The sequence below is a fragment of the Delphinus delphis genome, chromosome 18 (genome assembly GCF_949987515.2).
Source record: "Delphinus delphis chromosome 18, mDelDel1.2, whole genome shotgun sequence".
Lineage (NCBI taxonomy): Eukaryota > Metazoa > Chordata > Mammalia > Artiodactyla > Delphinidae > Delphinus > Delphinus delphis.
This window is the reverse complement of record NC_082700.1, coordinates 38,604,969-38,625,176: the sequence shown is the minus strand read 5'-3', so window position 1 is coordinate 38,625,176 and position 20,208 is coordinate 38,604,969. Positions and strand designations below refer to the sequence as shown.

At 34.5% G+C, this 20,208-nt stretch overlaps 1 protein-coding gene across 1 annotated transcript in view; it reads right to left on the bottom strand.

Moving 5' to 3' along the window:
* PCDH9 (protocadherin 9) overlaps positions 1-20,208 on the bottom strand; it is a 984,388-nt gene that overhangs the window by 327,028 nt on the left and 637,152 nt on the right. Inside the window, exon 2 of the mRNA XM_059995601.1 lies at positions 13,327-13,528. Within this exon, the coding sequence (XP_059851584.1) occupies positions 13,327-13,528 (202 nt within the window). The remainder of the gene's footprint in view (positions 1-13,326; positions 13,529-20,208) is intronic.

Below are 20,208 nucleotides of genomic sequence, written 5' to 3'. Positions count from 1 at the left end.
CTGTGATGAGCTGTGGAGGGTGAGCACACATTGTAGCTAATATCAGAGAGGAAGGGGATGCTTAGCCATGGAGAAAAGAAACACTGTAATCCAGGTACCCATGCAATTCAGTAAAAATGAAAAAGTCAATGCCACTTACCAGGCTCTCTAACTGCAAATCAGTACTGTCTGCCTGCAGTTCATTTGAGGCCAAATAAACAAGCAATTTAGAGATATAAGGAAAATAGGAAAACACTCCAAATGAAATAGAAAACTTGATTTTTATATAAATAGTGTTTTGAGTACAATATCAATACAGTACAATATCAATAGTGTTTTGAGTACAATAGTGTTTTGAGTACAATATAAATTAAATTACTACAAATAAAATATATATTTTTGTTAACTTAAAAAAATTATGTATCACAAAAGTGGATGTTGTATTTTGTCATATCTTTTTTTAAAAAATTTATTTATTTATTATTTATTTTTGGCTGTGTTGGGTCTTTGTTTCTGTACGAGGGCTTTCTCTAGTTGCAGTGAGTGGGGGCCACTCTTCATCGTGGTGTGCGGGCCTCTCACTGTCACGGCCTCTCTTGTTGCGGAGCACAGGCTCCAGATGCACAAGCTCAGTAGTTGTGGCTCACGGGCCTAGTTGCTCCGCGGCATGTGGGATCTTCCCAGACCAGGGCTCGAACCCGTGTCCCCTGCATTGGCAGGCAGATTCTCAACCACTGCACCACCAGGGAAGCCCTGTATTTTGTCATATCTTGACAGCAATTTTATTTCACAATTTACTATTTCTATAACTTATATGTCTATTAGTGTAACATGAATCAGTAATTTATGAATGTTTACCACATAAAGATAAACATAATGGAAAACAGTCGTGGATTTTTAGTTCTAAAGACTCTATGAAACGCTATACTTTCTACATACATTTGGCAGATTATTTTGAATAGCTGACTATTTGAGAATTTTAAAGCTCTTTATTCAATACCACCTAAACTATTATAATCATGCATATTGCCTTTCCTCTGATTTCATATTGAAAAAAGTCATTACAAATAATTCTTTTTGAGAACTAGAAAATAAATAAAAATGTCAGAACAGTCGAAATACATTCCCCTATGTTCTTCAAAACACGTTAGTATATCGTTCATGGAAGTATCCCACAGGTTTTTCCTCATTTACTTACTCAAATTGCCTCTTCAGTTTATCAACTCAAATTTGATTAGAAGCATCACACTGGAAGGAAGGTGTGAGGACACTGATACAGTGAGGAGAGATAGCATTTCTTACTTAATAACAGTAATACTGACATTTTTGAGCTCTTATTATCTGCCAGACCATATTCAGGACACTCTGCTTATATCATTTCTAATATTTCTAACATCCTCTATTTAAGATAATTATATTATTATTATAATGAAACAGCACACATGTGAGAGAGAGATAGAGAAAGAGCGATTGAGAGAGGAGACACTGAAAGTTCACAACATGACTAGAAAGTACAGGGTCAGTGTCAACCTTGATTTGCCTTATTCTGAAGCAGGTGTTCCCAGGGCCCTGCACATCATAAAACACCTTCATACCTTCTGTACCTTTTTTGGACAATGAAAGAACTAAAGATCTAAAGCCTTCTGACTGTGCTAGCATCACGTAAAATGGGTAGACTATAGGCTAATTTCCCTTCCCCCTTTCTTATGCTGCTTGCCGCTTAGGTCAGGATTTTACTGCATGTGGAGTATTGGTATTTCTGGCTCGAAATACCTGAACTTCTTATTTTAAATCATAACCTTTTACTGTACAATAGTTTTGACTTAGGAGAGATTACTGAAGAGTTACTGTGAGATATTCTATAGGTATTTCTTAAGGCTTAAATCAGAACTCAACATCCTCTTCTGAATGAAGATACCTCTTTGATTTTATTTAAAAATATATTTCCTTAATAAAAAAGAGGCCTTGAGGAAATATTCTAATGAGGCATCACTCTTCCTATGATAGGATGCTACCTTTCTTAAGCCTGGGCTTGTTGTTTTGTGGGCCCCCTACATCTATTTTTGGTCCCTAGACATAGTTTCACAATTGTCATTTGGTTTAGTCTAAAACTGCATCTTTAAAAACATAAAATATAATCTACTCTCTTCCTTGACTAAAGCAACTTTTTTTTTTCATTCCTGGAATATTTTAAAAGCTGGTTCAAGTTTTCTTATTTTATTCCTAATGTGAAAGGGTTTTTCATTTGAATGCTCAGGAATGATAAAATACCAGTTCATGTCAAAACACAAAAACATGGGGGAAAAAAAAAATCAGTGAAACCAGTGCCTGCAGTTAGGAAGTTTATGGTTTAATTCTTTCCTTCTAATGAGCATTTAAATCAAAATTGTTATTATGTTATTTTTAACTGTGTTTTTAATTTGCAGAGATTAGCTGGCAAATTTGCCCAAAGTACAGTATATTGCCTGTTTGCAGATCTGACTGAGAGCTGGGTTATTACTAATTACAAAGAAATAAAGAGTTTTCTGGCCAATTAGTAGGAATAAATCTGTAAAGTTTCAAAATTCAACTGAAGATCAGGAATCTGGAACATAATAAGATTTTCATTAATATCCCTTATATATAACTAAATGTTACCAGTTAAACCCACTTGTGGATGCTTGGAGTGATCCTATAGAAATACCAAATTCTCTCCATTCAAAAGCTTTTTTAGACTAAATCTATGTAACATTTCAAACAACTGGTGCTAAGTCACACATTTTAAAAACAAAATTTGACTGTCTATGTAAGAAAGGTGAAATGCAGAGCTAAGATATTATTTTGATGATTCAAGATTCACTAAAAAAGCAACACCTACCTTTCCTCAACTAGCCAGGAAGAAACTGGAATTTAGAAAGGATAAGTCTCATGTTCTTTACTTGTGTATTAATTATGAGGACAGAACTGAAGCCAAAGAGTTTGCTTAGGTAACTGCTTAGTTTGACTTAATTCTTACAATAATACTAACATAATTGAAGACTTACTGTGAACCAAGAACTGTTCTGAGTTACATGTGTTAACCTGCAATCTGTACAAGTCTATGAGATAAAAGTCTTATGCTCCTCCCATGCTGCAGACAAGGCCACTGGGCCAGAGCAACCTGCCCAAAGTCATGCAGCTTGGCAAATGGAAGAGGCATGGTTTGTACTCAGTCTAATGGCTCTCCACACATTTCCTCTCAGCGTCGTACTTGAGAGGTCTTAAAAATGTATTTATATATTCTAAGTGGATATCTTTACTAAGATATGCAACCAACGCCTTAAAATTCCAGAAACAAATTAAAACTCTGTCTCTCCCCTTCTCCCCCCCTCACTCCCTCTCCCCGTCTCTATCTCCCCCTGCCTTCCACCCATGTTGGCAGTTTCCCTTGGAAGCCGTCAGATCCTAAAAAATCATAGATTAGATCCTGAAGGCAAAGAAAGTATATAAAAGTCAGTGAACACATAAAGAATCCTAAAATATGATGTATCAAACAGACCATTAAACAAACAAAAAAAAAATCATGAATCAAAAACTTTAACCAGGGCTTCCCAGGTGGCGCAGTGGTTGGGAGTCCGCCTGCCAATGCAGGGGACGTGAGTTCGCGCCCCGGTCCGGGAGGATCCCACATGCCGCGGAGTGACTAGGCCCGTGAGCCATGGCCGCTGGGGCTGCGCGTCCGGAGCCTGTGCTCCGCAGTGGGAGAGGCCACAACAGTGAGAGGCCCGCGTACCGCAAAAAAAAAAAAAAAAACAACAAAAAACTTTAACCAGAATTTCTCTGTTAACAACATAAAAGTTATCATTCAATGGTGGAGTAATGCATTTATATTGTTGAGTATAAGCACAAACTGAACCTCTAACGTTGTGATTCTTTTCTGGACATAGAAATATACTACGAACTGATGCTTTTTTAAAGTAAAGCAATGATGTCTCTACCTGGGGCAGTATCACAGAACTAACTCTAACATAAGGTTGACTAATCCCTGCTCTGAATTTTAATTGTAATTAAATGTATGCCATAAGTAGATTTCCTCATAATATTTAAATTATATTATTTAATTCATTTAATACTATTTTATTAAATCATCATATTTTAGGGTAGTGTTGCCTGATTTAGAAAAAATAAAATACAGGATGGCTGCTTAAATTTGAATCTCAGATGAACAATGAATAATTTACCAGTCTAAGTATGTCCCAAATATTGCAAGAAACTGTGCAATATTGCAATATTTGGGACATACTTAGACTGAAAAAAATATTGTTTATATGAAATTCAAATTTAACTGGCCATCTTGTATTTCATCTGGCAACTTTAGAGTTATTAAAATCTGGACATTCATGTATTTGTCAGTCACACTAATCTGAATAATTCTCAATCCACTGACAGAAACGTGTCAAAATAGTGTTAAGGTTAATTTGGAACATTTGAGACAAGTATCTGTGGTTTCTTCAAAAATTTCAAATTATTTTAAAACTCGAGACAATTTATTTCTCTTATTTATTTTTCTATATCAAGATAAAAGATACTAGTTTGATTTTGAGTATAGATCCTTTATAATTAGTAATTTATTTCCATGTTTTTCTTATGACATGGCTTTAGAAAACTTCTAAGGGACTTCCCTGGTGGAGCAGTGGTTAAGAATCCACCTACAAATGCAGGGTACATGGGTTCGATCCCTGGTCAACGAAGATCCCACGTGCGTGGAGCAACTAAGCCCGTGTGCCACAACTACTGAGCCTGCACGCTAGAGCCTGCAAGCCACAAGTACTGAGCCCACATGCCACAACTACTGAAGCCCACATGCCTGGAGCCCATGATCTACAACAAGAGAAGCCACTGCAATGAGAAGTCTGCACACCTCCGTGAAGAGTAGCCCCCACTCGCTGCAACTAGAGAAAGCCCTTGTGCAGCAACGAAGACCCAATGCAGCCAAAAATAGAATAAAATAAAAAATAGTAATAATAATAAAGAATATTTCTAAGAGTTACTGAAATCAGTAAGCTCCTTATTTTTAGATACAGCTACTGATTTGCTTATCTGTTTATCACTTTTAACACTCTCAAATTATTATAAACACTGATATACAAAGAATATTTTTTTCCTTTAAGGCAGACCACACATCAGGGTTAATTAATGCCATTCCTATTTACCCACCCTTAGCAGAATGAATCACATGGCAGCAGGCAGCTATGGAAATGAAAGTCTTTACAGCACACCAATGAAAGCTGACATTACCCTTCCTTTACACTAGGAGGCATATTGTTCCTACAGATTTTTCTACTATAACACTGAGCATACTGTTCAGTGACCAATTCAACAGGCTCAAATGCTACTGAATATTACTAACTACTTCTAGATATTTATGATAAACAAGTACTCAAAGCTAATTCTTTTTGGGATTAAAGTCATACTTGAAATGGATGAGATCTAAAACTTACCAGCAGAGAAAGCTTGTGTTCCTGCTGGTTTTACAGCCAGTTTTAACCACTTTAAGTAATAAAAGATAAAGTCATCTCATTGCAATCCTCTTAAAAATAAAATAGGAATGAAACAAAAAGTGTATTTTGAATAATTAATGTTATAATAAATACTTTAAAATCATAAAGTGAACATAATTTATTTAAAGTGAAATAATGAATATACTGGAGTATAAATATGCTTTACTATATAAGTTTTTATCAGTCTTTAGCAAACTGTGGTGTTCCGGAACTGCCCATCAGATATGATGAGTATGAAAAAAGTCCCATGAAAAAAATTTAAAATATAAAGTATTCAGAATTTGAAACACATTTTTAGAATTTTTTTTCTTCTAAGGTATAACAATGATTTTGCATTTCAAAATTCTCCGTGGTAACTTTGAACACTTGACTGGAAACTTTTGCTAAATGTTTTGATTCTTCTACATATTTTCACTCTCTATTGATAATAATAACAATACAGAAATAATGATACCTGTAAACCAAGCCTGCAGTATGTGCCAACAGCCCTGTGGACCCAGGGTCAATGAGTTAGATAAAAGGTTATTCTGAATCCACAGTCTGTGTTCTTAATCACAACTCCACAGTGCCTCCCAAAAAAGCCAACACTGACTATGTTTAGGACTCAAACCTCCCCCAAACTTTCAAATATCTTTTCATTCTACCCTAATTTTTGTTGTCTTTGCTCTCACTCCACTCCACCCTCATCTTTGCCTGCCCTAAATGTTGTTTGTCATGATTTCCTTCTTGGACTATCTTCCAAGAAGATAATCCCTTCGAAGATAGTCCCTTGTCTATCTTCATAACTACATTTACTCCCCAAATTTCAGTCACCTTCTATGTTGTAAGTTTCCAGTTTCCAACTCAGAATCATATTCTTAGTTCCTAGATACATCTATCTAGGAACTTTTACACCTATCCAAATTTTTAAACTTTTTAAGAATTGTTTCCTAAGCTGAGCTTTTTTATCTCATATTCTCTAATTTATTTAATTGTGTAATTTTCCGGTAAGTCTAGCAAACTAAAATCATGGAATACCATCAAGTCTTTCTATTCTCTTATCTGCTGTATCCAATTAGAATGTATTCTATCCTCCCCATCATTCAAAATCTGGTCCAACCTATATCTCAATCCAGGTTCATTTCTTGTCACAGACTGGAACAGTTGTATATTAACCATTTGTTGAGCATCTGTGTTTCAGGCACTGTGTTAAGTGATTATTTATATCAAATAACTAGTTTTCATAACAATATTCTCAAAGATATTAATAGCCCCATTTTGGAGGTTAGGAACCCGAGACCACGTGGTGGAGCTAAGCATAACTGCATGTGCCACAAAAATACTGAACTATTCACTGCTTACCCAACTAGCCATGACATTTCATAGCACCAAGAAACCTGCACTGCCAGTGGGTGCTCACACACACACACACACACACAGAGAGGCACACGCACACAGAGGCACACATACATATTTTATTTGCTTAAACAATATCTGTTTATCCAATGTCACTTGTTTAAAGTATCACTCTATAGAATCTTTATTGATTTCTTATTCAAGACATATTCTATTTTAAACCCCACTTTTTTATGTTTATAAATGGCATTTATTCTAGTTCACTAATGTTATTGGTATCTAGTATCTTCTCTCTTTCAAAAGTCAATATTTCTTTTTTTTTTTTGTCTTGTTTTTATGGTCTATAAAATGCTCATAGCCTGCCCCTCAGAGAAAATAAAATTGCAAAACAATTTCAGGAACTTTACAAGTTCCCGCAAATTTACTCAAGGCCTCTCCTACCAAGGAACTGACATTAGAACTCTTGTTCTCACAGTAATTCAGTTTTTTTTTTTTAAGTTTATTGAACCTTGGTTTTAATGCCTGTCCCCAGAATCTAGCAGAGTACCTGACACATAGTAGCCTCTGCATGAGTGTTTACAGAATGAATAAACAAATGAACGAATCATGGAAAAGTCATGTGAATAAAGGATCTTAAATGACAGACCTTGAATTGTAAGATATTTCAGAATTACTAAGTCTTATATAAATTATGGCAGACATACTCTAGTGTGACCCCTCAGGTTCCCAACCTCCTGGTGTTCATTACCATATGTATCCCCCTTCCCTTGAGTGTGGGCAGGACCTGAGAATTGCTTATGACCAATAGAATATGACAACAGTGATGGAATGTCACTCCTGTGAATATGTGAAGTTATGTAAGAATGCATATTGCTACAAACTCACTCTAGAGACTGTCTCTCTAACTGCCCTTGAAGAAGTAAGCAGTCATGTTGAGAGGCACATGTGGTTAGCAGCTGAGGGTGACCTCCAAGGACTTAGAGCTGTCTCCAGCACACAGCCAGTGAGATAGTCTCAGTCTTACAACTGCAAGGAAATAAATTCTTCTAATAATTTGAAAAATCTAAGAAGTAAATTCTTCCACAGTTTAGCCTGCAGATGAGAAAGTAACCTGGTTCACACCTTGATTGCAGGCTTTTGAGACCCTGAGTAGAGGACTCAGCCAAGGCACGTTCGGACTCCTGACTTAAACTGTGAAATTATGAATGTGCGTTGTTTTAAGACACTAAGTTGGTGGTGATTAGCAATAGAACATAGATGGTAGATAGATAGATACATATATACGTATATACATACATAAGAGATGAGTAGATGTATATTTTGTTTGTGATCTACATGACTTAATCTAGAAAATGTTCTGACCTCTCTGATTTTAAGGGGAAAGTAGTTAGTAATAGATAGTTTTTAACTTACATTTAGAAAAATATATTTAATAAAGCAAAAAATTAAAGTTTTATAGCAGTAAAAAAATCAAATTTTGTTCTTTTATTGTCTTTTTTTCCCCTTAAACTCAAAGCACAGTAAGATTGATTACTTTTTCTCTATACCATTCTCTGAGGAACTCTAGATTCATTAACTCAGGGGCCACTATTGTGGGATCACCCTGAATTGATTACAAAAATCCCATGGGGAAATGAACATAACAGGTGACAATATGAAACCTCTGAAAAATTTTCTTTGGGTTAGTATAATTAGTTCAACCCAAGGTATGTATGAAAAAAAATAAACATAGTTCATAAAAATTATTGTATAAAATGCTGTGCCCCAAAAATCAAATTCATGTTTAATTCCCAAAGCATATTATGGTTAGTGATTTTTTTTCTTGAAGGTTAGGATTAGTACAATTTCTTAGGACTGAAATTTGATAGGGTAATTATGTTTTTCTTCTGGATTTTGCTGGAGTATTTTAAAATTTTATTAACTTGATTTTTTTTCTCCCCAAAATGACAGCCTCATTTAAAATCTCATGCTCAAATATTTTAAGTTCTCCGTTTCTTAGCATGTGTGTCTTATATCTTTAAGACTGACAGGAAAAAATATTTTTAATACAATTTTTTACTTTATTCTAAGAATGATTTTTTTTCTCAGCTCTGTATCAGGTGCTCTCCATGAAAATTACAAAATAAAAATATAATTTGACTACATTATTAAAACTGTGGAAAATATAGACAATTAAAAATAAATTAATACTCCAAACTGAAGATAACCACAGTTAACATGATATAGGACTTCCTAGGTTTATTATTTGTTTATTTGCTTTATCTTAATAGAACACTTAATTTGTCTCACTGTATATTTGTGTGTTTGTGAAATATTATTTTTTTAGTCAACAAATATACATTGCTGTCCTACTATATTCCAGGTACTGTTATGCCTGGAGAATAGAAAGGTGAGCAAATAGTCTTTAGAGATTAATGGGAGAGACAATTGTGAATCAACTAATCACACAGATTCTCTTTAAGGAAAAGATATAAGTACCATGATAAAGAAAAATTGTTCCAACGAAAAGAGGACTAAATAAGACTAAGTAAGACTCCACATATATGAGTTCTATTCTTGACTCACAAACTATGTAACTTAGGCCAAGCACTTCCCTTTTTACTCCTCTGTATAAAATAATTTTATACTGTGTGGGCTGCGGGGTCCTATTAAGGTCTAATTTTCATTAGCCCAGTGCCAAGTAATCCTTGCAGAAATAGTTCTTTCACAAGTTGTTCGTCTTACGACTCATCTTAGTAATATTCAATGTCTCAAACTTCCTCTTAAAAATGAGATTAGTGTCCTCAAATTTAAAACTCAATGTCAGTGATGACTATATTGTATTACACACTGTCTTAAAACCTGTGCACATTGCAGGTGGTTTCTTTGAATAGTAAAAGCATAACCTGTGAAGTTAGGCATTCCCGAGTTCATATTATGCCTCAGCTACTTGCTAAGTAGTTTTGACAAATAATTTACTTATAATACTATTTAACTTGCAATACTGGTGTGGAATCATAAACAATATATTAAAACATTTACTAGCATTCCTGACTCATAAGTAGACTTCAGTAAATATTACCCATAAATATACCAGGTATCAAAACTATCCTTAGCGAGAAATTCACCAGCTGAATTCATACCCAGTCCAGATAGAGGTAGAAGCATATGACAGTCAGGGCTTTAATAATATAAATACAATGTGAAAATTTGAACATCATTAAACAGGAGAAAATGCTTAAAATTAGCATTTAAAAGAAAAACAGATGAAAAAATAACTCCATTCATGATTCTCAATGGGACAGGATTAGGACCTAATTCTGAATTAGTGGTAATAAACTGCTCCCAATCTGATTACATAATTGTTTTTGTTTCTTTTTAACTTGGTGAAATTTCTTCATCATTCTAGCTATATGTCTTAAAAATTAAAATCCTCAATTGAAAATCCCCTTACTATTTTATTAGAATAAATGGTTTTATTGAGTTTTACATGGAGGGCATAATCATATTAATAAGTTAACTTTTTAAGGAAATATGATTAATTCTGTTATTTGGGAATGGGATAAATCTTTTTATGCAGAAAAACTGACAAAACTCACTGCAAGAAATATTGCATGTGTGTGTGCCATTTGTGGGACAGTTGACTAAGTATGCACTAGGACTCAGATGTGCCTAGAACATAGAGACACTATCTCTTTGGTTGCCAGAGGGCTACATTAAAGTCTAAAGGTATATTAAAGCTTAAGTTTCCAAAAACTCCCCCACATGATACCATTTGTATTAATTTCTTTAAAAAATGCATAATGAAAAAAGTTACTATGAAATTATTACTAAATTTTAATTATTTTTAAGAATAATTATATTTGAAAAACTAGGAATCCATACAGATATAATACTTAATAACTCTATAGATAATACAAATTTATATGGATATTGCATGATTGCTATAAAATCATGACTCTTCAAGAGACAGAAAATGCCACTGAAGACAATGGAAATGGTTTAGATCTACATAGCAAGATTATTACTGTTGAAGATTATTGCTTCAATTACTCTGTACCTTACTCCACAAATTCTTCAAAGTTAATTACAAAAATGTGACTGCAGAATTTTAAGATAATATATCATAATATTATACTAATATGAATTACTGCTTAGTTATGGATCTCAGTGTTTCTAGGCTAGTCTAATGAATTCTCCTCTAGACGTTTGCAAAAGAGGTTAAAATTAAAGTCTTTTTAAATGTCAAAAGAAGTGTTAGCCTCCAGGGGCCCTCTGGGCTCCACCTTTCCTTATCTGACTCTTATCCTTCCTTCCCAATCATGGATAAGGATGGCTTCTCCAGCAAGGAGCACTGTTCTGGTTTAACACATTTTTATGAACGTGATTCTTCTGGGTGAAGTCACTGTGCTGAGTTGAGTGTTGCAGTGTACAAGGGTGTGTCTTCCCTTGGGTCTTTTTTTCCATGTGACAGGATTGGTAAAAATTCTGGGGAGTTCTTCAAGCAGGCTTGAAAGTTTCCCCCCTACCCCCAGCTTTAGAATCTCTCATGTCTTCTCCTATTTGGCAGTTTACCCAGTGCTATTTTCCAGGTTTAAGAAATTGTTGGATGAGTAACTGCACCTATTAGATAAAGTCCTGGCCTAGGGCAGCTTAGCTTAACCATATTGCAGCATACATTTTTTTTTTTTACCTTTACTTCCGTGAAAATAACTGGTGAACTACATAGAAAAGTCCTAAAACCATTTGTGCCAGTGTGTTTAAAATAGAGCTTTCCTGTCTTGATTTTGGAGGAGGCCCAAAGACCAGAGGAGCCATGTGCAGAAGAGGTGGTCAAGAACCAGTTTTGCGACCCTTGCCTTAATGCTAATAAGAGATGTTTTAAAATTGGAGAAGGGGAAGTTGCAGACTAGGAAATCTGTTTAGAAAGAGCTGTCCTACATATCCAACCTCTTTACACAAGTCCTGCAAATGTTGAGACAATGGAACCACAGGTTCAATGGTCCTTAGACTAACCAGAACCAAGAAATCTAAGGAGAATTTTTGACCAGCTCCGCCAAATGCTGTGAGATGAGTAGTTGCCTCTTTGGATATGGCCTGACCTTCTGGATATGTGAAGTCAAAAGATGCATGTATGTTTTCCTTATGGGACCAAGAAAGAGGACATGAAAGATTAAGAACCAGAGCTGGTATGGAATTTGCTTAGATTTTCCTAAAAGATTGGCTGAGGAAAACTTCAGCAGATAGAAGATACAAATGTAACTTCATATGTCAATGAGAAGAGAACCACCTATCAGAAAAACCTGCAGAGATGGGAGCACAGCTTGAGAGGGTGCATATGTACAAAAGATCCCCCACCACTACCCTGAAATCAAAGAGTCAGTTTAAAATCCTAGAAGGCATAAAACGCCAATGCTGGATTACCACAACAGGACTAGTTAAGAAAGTCCTTTCATGCTTTTTACCTCTTCTTGGTATTTCTACTTCAACCATAGAATTGCCAGAGGCACTTTAATATCTAAAGTAGTGAGAGAAAGAGCTAGGACATTACAAAAACATCACCCTAACCCCATTTCACACAATAGACAAGTTTGAAGCAGGCCAAGGTGAGTTAGAAAAAACTTTTAATTCAAATCAAACAGAAATCACGATCATTGCTTTGGACTGGACATAATAATTATTGAATTGGACTTCTAATTTTTAAGTAAAGTGAACTAGTTAGTGATTAAAAAAAATAACAATAACATGAACAAAAAAGATATAGCATTTGCCCAAATTTTTCTTCAAAGGCCGAGGAAGAAGTACCCTCACAGGGCTTACCTGGAATGTATAATGATTTCTGAGGTGAGGTGTGAGTTTGTCAGAAAATAAAGGATTTTGCCAGTCTCATCCCACTCATTCCACTCTTTCAATGTATTGGTTAAAAAAAAAAACATCCAAAATTAAAATAGACAAAAAATATAAACCCATAAATCCCCACATCATTATCACTCCTCTTCATACTTGTTTTAATCACCATGTTTTATATATATATATATATATATATATGTGTGTGTGTGTGTGTGTGTGTGTGTGTGTGTGTGTGTGTGTGTGTGTGTTTATGTGTGTGTGTATAGTCTTCATTGGAAAAGAGCATTCCACAGGACACTTTTTTCTTTTTCTTCATTGACTATGTTCCACTTAACTATATTTAATCAATTCTAAAATGTAAAACTGTCTTCCCATTTTAATATCTTTGACATCTAGATGTCTTTCATAAAACGGCTTCTTGCAATTGTATCTGCAGCATTTTTTCTTTTTTCATGGTTCATAAAATAAAGATGCACCAAAGAATTTAACAGCCAATATACCAAGCACATTAGACTTGATATATTTCAAAGAATATTACAACAACAGTAAAGCCAGCAAAAAACAACTGAATGTCCATTTACTTGCTCCCCAGAATGACTGTTAAAACTCAAGGGCACAACAGAAAACCAGAAGAACTCCAAGAAAAGTTTTTAAGAGGACTCACCAGAGTTGGGATCAGAGTTGCCATCTGCTTCAGTCCTCTTGTCCGGAGATGCCTGGTCGTAGAATTCGTCCTGTGGCTGAACCAGAGGAAGAGGGTGTGAGATCAGGGTTCCACTACCCACCGGCTCGTGGTCTCCTAGACCACTGTCACTGCAGCTTTCCTGGGAGCCGTCAGGGAGATGAAAGGTAACCCGGCGCTGCGACTACAAAGAAGACCACAGGACACACCGTTAACATCCTTCCCAAAGGAAGTGGAGGCGGAATGCAAAGCAAAGCAACTTTAACACACAGTGCAATGTCGAGGCAGAATATAAAATACTTGGAACACAGCTGGAAACAAACATTTATTATTTGTCATTTCCTATGACATATCCAACTTGTAAAATACAAGAAAGAATTTCAATCTTGTGTAATTCAAGAACAAAAAACTTGTGGTATACCATTGAAAGTTGTAGAAAGAAAGGCAAAAACGAATATATATATGCTAATGGTCAAAGCTATTAAAAAAATTTAAATAAGCAAAATTACAAAAATGTTTGTTTCATAGATTTGAATAAATGCATAGATAATGCAACACAACATTCCATTTCTTTTGAATGACCTAGTATTGTGTTTATTTGAGGCTTTTAAGGTAGCTTTTGCAATGAAGCCATTATTGTCCACTGGCCCAGATATTGCTACCAGTCATTGGTTTTAGAATATCCCTGTTGAAAGGTGTTTGTAATCCTACTTTGGCATCTATTTACACAATGTCACCATCAGAAGTGACCTAAAATATGTATATGGGTACTTCAATACATTTTAGTATTTTAGTAAAATAAAATTGTGCCTTTCAGCACAGATCACTGCTTAGTTTTCTTGGTAAATATTCTTTTAGCTGATATAATCTATGAGATAAGAGAACATTTACAGGTGTGTATGGTGGAGATTTATGCCTTACAGAATTATGTGAGAGTAGTAAATTTGTGCTGTATGTCTGACTACACCTAATTTCCATTTTGCTTTGATAACCAAAAGACCTTTTAATATCGCATTGCATGTGGCTACTTCTACTCAGATTTAATAAAATTATGAATATATAAATAATAAATATATAATATATGGAGATACAATGTATAACAATTATTTTATCTTACCTAAGATTTGTGTTTTCAAGAGATAATTTATAAATTGTATCCATTTCAAAGAAAACAAATGTAGAGACAAAATGTTATAGGTAGAAATACTGCTATTCTATAAATGTATTTCTTATAGACTGACAATAGAATATAGCCTATTTTCTGTGAGTCACTCGTTCAAATCTAGCTCAGAGTCATAATGGAGAAGAGCTGATACCACTTTATTGCTGTTCAATGACCTGTGTGAAGTGATTTGATAGTTTAGTACATTTTAAATGAACTAATGCAGACATCATATAAACTATAATCATAAATGGTCCTAATTGAGTCTACTGTAGCACATTGCACCTTCAAGCACAACTATCTCACTACCATTGTTCCCTCCTCAATAGAGTTTGAACCATGCCTAGATAAGTGCTACATAATATGCAAGCAGACTTGAATACTAATATATGAAATGCATTTCTACTTTTAAGGGAAGGTCATGCTACTGATTTTATTTATCAGTGTTTCCTCTCCCAGGTGAATTTAACCCTTGAGGGAATAATAATACAAGTATTCTCTGTTTCTGTTTCAACAGGCACTTAATTCATATTAAGTGTATGCTTTTGTAATAAAGAACAGTGACCAGGCTTCCTACAATACATAATTGCTAAACATCGCTTTTAAAGTGATTGGTCTACTAAAAAGTCCATAGTTTTAGTGACTAAAGTATCTTTGGTGTTACCTCTAGAGGACTATCTCTTAGTTATAGCTTAAGTGAATAAAAAGGAAGTCAAAACATAAGAGAGACAATGGAACAATCTGAATGATTCTGCAATCTTCATAAAGCATTTCTGGGAGATGCTTATAAGGCATTATAAAATATTTGTTTCATAGACAGAAGGAAAAAGGAAAATTAACATCTGTGATATTCTTCTAAACTGTTTTAATTACAATAGATTTTTTTTCCTAGGAAATGTCCAAATCTGCAACATCAGTTATAACTAAATCCAGTCGTTCTCATAGTATCATTGGGCACCTACTGGTATGTAGCCTGGTGTTATATTTACTCAAAATAATAAGGAAAATATTTTTTAAACTATTTCAAATATAACTTATTAAATTCTATCTCACATATACTATACTATGCTATTTCTTTACCACTTTATAATTGAGAATAACAGATATAAATCTAGTGTAATTTATTTGCTGTAAGACCCTGTAAATTAGTGTAATATAATGTTTAAACTACTGTGGTTTACGGAAATACTTCCTAATAAATTTGACTCAGAGATGTTTAAGTCTTAATTGGCAAAATTGTGCACAATTTATCAGTCTAATGGGAGGTAGGGGTGGTGATGCATAAGGACTAAGAATGGCAACATAGATATTATAGTATGAAGCAAATTGAGTAAGCAAATCAATCTTTAACTTATCATCATAATGACTGATGCAAGTGGAATAATGTTTGGAATATCAAGATAGAAGGAGAATATTTGAATAAATTAAAATTAAGGAAAATGAGAATGGTACATTATGAAACAGGTGTTATGGGTGTCATCAAGGAATACAGTACTTATTCAGGTTTTGCCCAAGAGCACCAGATGAGAAGTCAGAACCAGATTTCCTGCCTGGGGGTTCTTGCTCGGTAGAGCCTGGCCCTGGACAAGGACATTATGTCTTTGAAGGAGTTCTTGGCGTTGTAGAATGGAGAGAGCAGTGCCTTAAGCAGAGGAGTGTTGTAAGGCTCAAACAGATAAAATAAGAAGTGTTCTTGTTATATAATACATGACACATAGTAGGTACTCAATAAAAGGTAGCTATAATTCTCAAAATTAATAGCTTTTAACTTCTGGGGTTATCAGTGTTTAGCAGTTATAAAGATGCAATTTCTTCACCCCAGAAAAAAGTATTTTTCTTTGGGAAGAGACCTGCAGAATCTTGGCATGCCTCACAATGTGCCTGTAGGTGTGACAGCCCAGAGCCTCTCTGAGGGGAAGCTGCTCTTGGGTGGAAGTGAGGTATGAAGACCAACAGTTTAGAACACAGGGTTTCTCCTCAGAGAAAGTGAAGGTTTTCCCACTATTCTTTCAAGAAACCTATGATTGTTTGTATATTCAAAGCAAGAGAGAACTTTTTACTTATAGTCTCTGGGAATTTTGCTTTTGGGTTATCCCCATGGAAAGGAGCCCAGTTTGGGTTATAAATATAGTGAAACTCTGCCTGACTGAATTGGGACAACACATGTTATCATGAGACTACTTCAGACTTTCCAAAGCCTGGGCACTTACATTTTGTTTCCCTGTATCTATTTCTTACCCATTCCATTTTCTCCCATGGGAAACATTATTATTACATTTGGCTAAGTCTGGTTGACGGTTTGAATGTCACATTTGTTTATCTGATTTATCACTGACAGGTTAGCTCCAGGTCCCAAGCTGCCCCGAGGAAGAATAATATGGGAACAAGAACTACTAAGGCTGTTTCATGTTATTTTACTTTGGGACTGCTGATATGGATTCTGACCAAGCGAAGCTTCCATCAGAGACCCTGTACTCTATGCCAGCATAAAGTGCCATGCATGCAAATACAGGTATGTCCAGGATACTGTAAGTTGGAAGATGCCACACTGGTTAGGTCTGAGAAACATCACCAAGAACTTCTACAATATTTTTTCTTGTAGGTTAGTATGAAAGAGAGGGAAAATTCAAGATTCCCTGAGAAGATACACATGTTCCTATGTTGGACACTGTTTTCCAAGAGTCACTGAATGAGTCAGCTAAGAAATCTTAATCATTGCTTTAATTATTCTCTTGTATGTGTCTTACTGGTACAGGATATTATTCACCAATGAATGATTCACATTCAAGCCTACAATCCCAGTCCCATTAATCTAGATAGGTTCCCATGTGCAAAGATTTAGTAGTAAGGTACATTGTGTCTTTGCATAAAACAGCAAAAATGTAAAAAAGAGTGAAATGTCTAATAGGTAACTAATAAATTATGTAATAGCATACAATTGAATCATTCACAATACTTAAAATAATGTTAATGTTTATTGATGTGGAAAATATTTATAATCTATTGTTAAGTGTAAAAATGAGGTTTGTAAAGATTTTACTGTGTTGAATTGCATTCCTGTTAATGTGCTTTAGGGTGTGAATATGTGTAAGCTAAGATCTGACTATGCATACACTAAGGGTTTAAAGCAGTGTTGTCTGGTCATGGAATTATGATATTTAAAATTTTTATTATTTTGACTACACTAAAATTTCCATACATTGTCTTTGCAATATTAGAACATATGCTAAGTTTTAATACTTAAAATTGTATTCCTCTTCATCACTTATAGCAAAATAGAACTTAGTCCAAGAGAAAGGAAAAACCTGATAGACAGTAGTTGGGCTTGCTCTTGAGCTAAGGAATGTCAGACAATCTTCTGTCACTGTGTTGCTACCCTAACTTTCATTTTTTACTTTCTTTACCTAGCTTTTTAATCATTGCAATTAAAGAGCTTTGCCTTTCCTTGAATCACAAGATTATAGGACTAGACCAATTATTATAAGGCAAATAAACAAATTTACCAGTTAATGACTGGCATTTAAATGATTATTTTTTGGAAAATTATAAATTGATATTATAGAAGTAGAAACAAAGTGCTACAGAATTGTTTAAATATGGTTTCACTTGTAGAAAATTCTTTAAATAACTTTTTAAGGAAATATTTTGATTTAGTTCCTTTTATCACATTTAAAAACTAATATATCATCTATATATCTATCTAATCTCTAAATAGCAAACACACACACAAACACATCAGCCAGCAATTACTTATGATGAAGTAAAAGACAAAAAGTGTTAAAGTTCCATATATGAACTTTTTTGCTTTATCTCAGCATTAAATCTGATGAAGATATACTTTTTTCTTTATTTGAAATTATATCTTCATATGTAGTTATTCTCAAAGTAGCAAAGAAAATCATACCAAAAAGGGTTAAAAAATTTTGGAAACTGCATTTTAATTCAAATATTTCTTATAACATTAGTTAGAAGCTTTTTGTTCTTTCTTATTTTTAAAAGAAGATATTTCAATTGAAAATTTAAGAGTAATAGTTAAGAGTATAGTCTTACATTGCAAGCTATGGAAAGAGGAATTTTTAAATGACAAAAGAACACATTTTCAGCTAAAACCACTGATTCAATTCAATAGCAAGTTCCTCAATAGCTTCTTGCCATCTAAAATTAATGTGTACTCTACCTCTTAACAAAATCCAGAATCAAGTAAAACTCATAGAGGTTTAGAAGGTAAATTAAATGCAACCCAAAAAGCAATCTATGGTTACAGTTTAATTTGCCGTTACTTAATATTCACAGGCTTGACTGAAGGAAAACATATTAATACACACATGTTCTTCCTTATTCATGTTTGAGCGCTTTCATCAAGAAACTAAGAAAGAAGCTAAGAAATAGTTTTTTTTAGGACAAAATTATAAGGAACTTTTAAACTGGTGATAAATGAAACATTTTGAGCACAGAATTATTTTATAATGAGTCATTTTATTATTTGTTACTGATAAATTGAGTTACTCTCCTATCCTGTTGATTGGAAATTATTGGGTTGGCCAAAAAGTTCCTTCAGGTTTTCCGTACCATCTTATGGAAAAACCCAAACGAACTTTTTGGCCAACCCAATACTTAGGCTAAATGGTTCTGCTAATGAAGAATTTGTGTATTTTTTTTTTTAAGCTGGAAATTATTTAGGGATTTTTCTAGTCTATTTTAACCTGTTACATTTATTTCAAATGAGGAAATGAGGTAAAGTCATTTGTCTATATAGGTTTCACTGGGAACAAAACCCACATTTTCTGATATTCAACATAAAGGGCTATTCATTCATTCATTCATTTAATAAGTAATTTTTGAGAACCTATTTGTGTGATTCATTAAAGAAACCTCAACTAAAACTGGAAGCAGGACAGGTCTGTAGGGGGAGCTCTCACATGTCACAATTCATAGTCAATTACTCGAAACAGGAAGAGACCCATGCTTACATCTCCCACAGTAAGTCGTCTCCTAATTTACTATTCTGGGGAAAGATGAAAACTTCTCTGGCCCCTGGATAGCCCATCCAGTCAGAGATTGTAGCAGTCCAACCAATAAGAAGCCTTCATACTTTGGACCCCCAGCTTCTTTGAATGGACTCTGGTTATTACAGTTCTTCCCAACTCTTGCCTTTTCCCGTGAAGCCAACCTCCCCTTCCTTGTTCTCTGATTTGCCTATGATCCACCCTAGTTTGCATAACTTGAATTGTAATTCTTAGGCCTATTTCTGTATAAACTCACTTAAGCTGGTAGAATAACTGGTTGTTACATTATTAAAGCTGACGTACTATGTGCTAGACACCGTCCTACCTGCTAAGAACACAATGGTGAACAAGACAAAAACTGTATCACACAACTTCCTAGAAAGTAGAATTTTCTTAAGCTATTCCCTAACAGATCTGAGCATGCTTTTGATCAGCACCTGTGTCACCTTTTTTATCATTTGATTCCCTTCTAATTCTTGCAAACTATGCAGACTTAAGAAAGGTCAGTGCATGAATAGACCTTCACTGTATTAATCAACAATAACCTAGGGAGAAAAAAAGAGGGAAGGGGAGCACAGTCTGAATTTATGCCAAACAATCCCCAGGTCTGTTACCATCCTAAGATTGGAATCCATTGCCAATTTGTGAAAATAAAAAAATAAAAAGGATAAAAGAGTAACTGAGACTGTTAGAGTA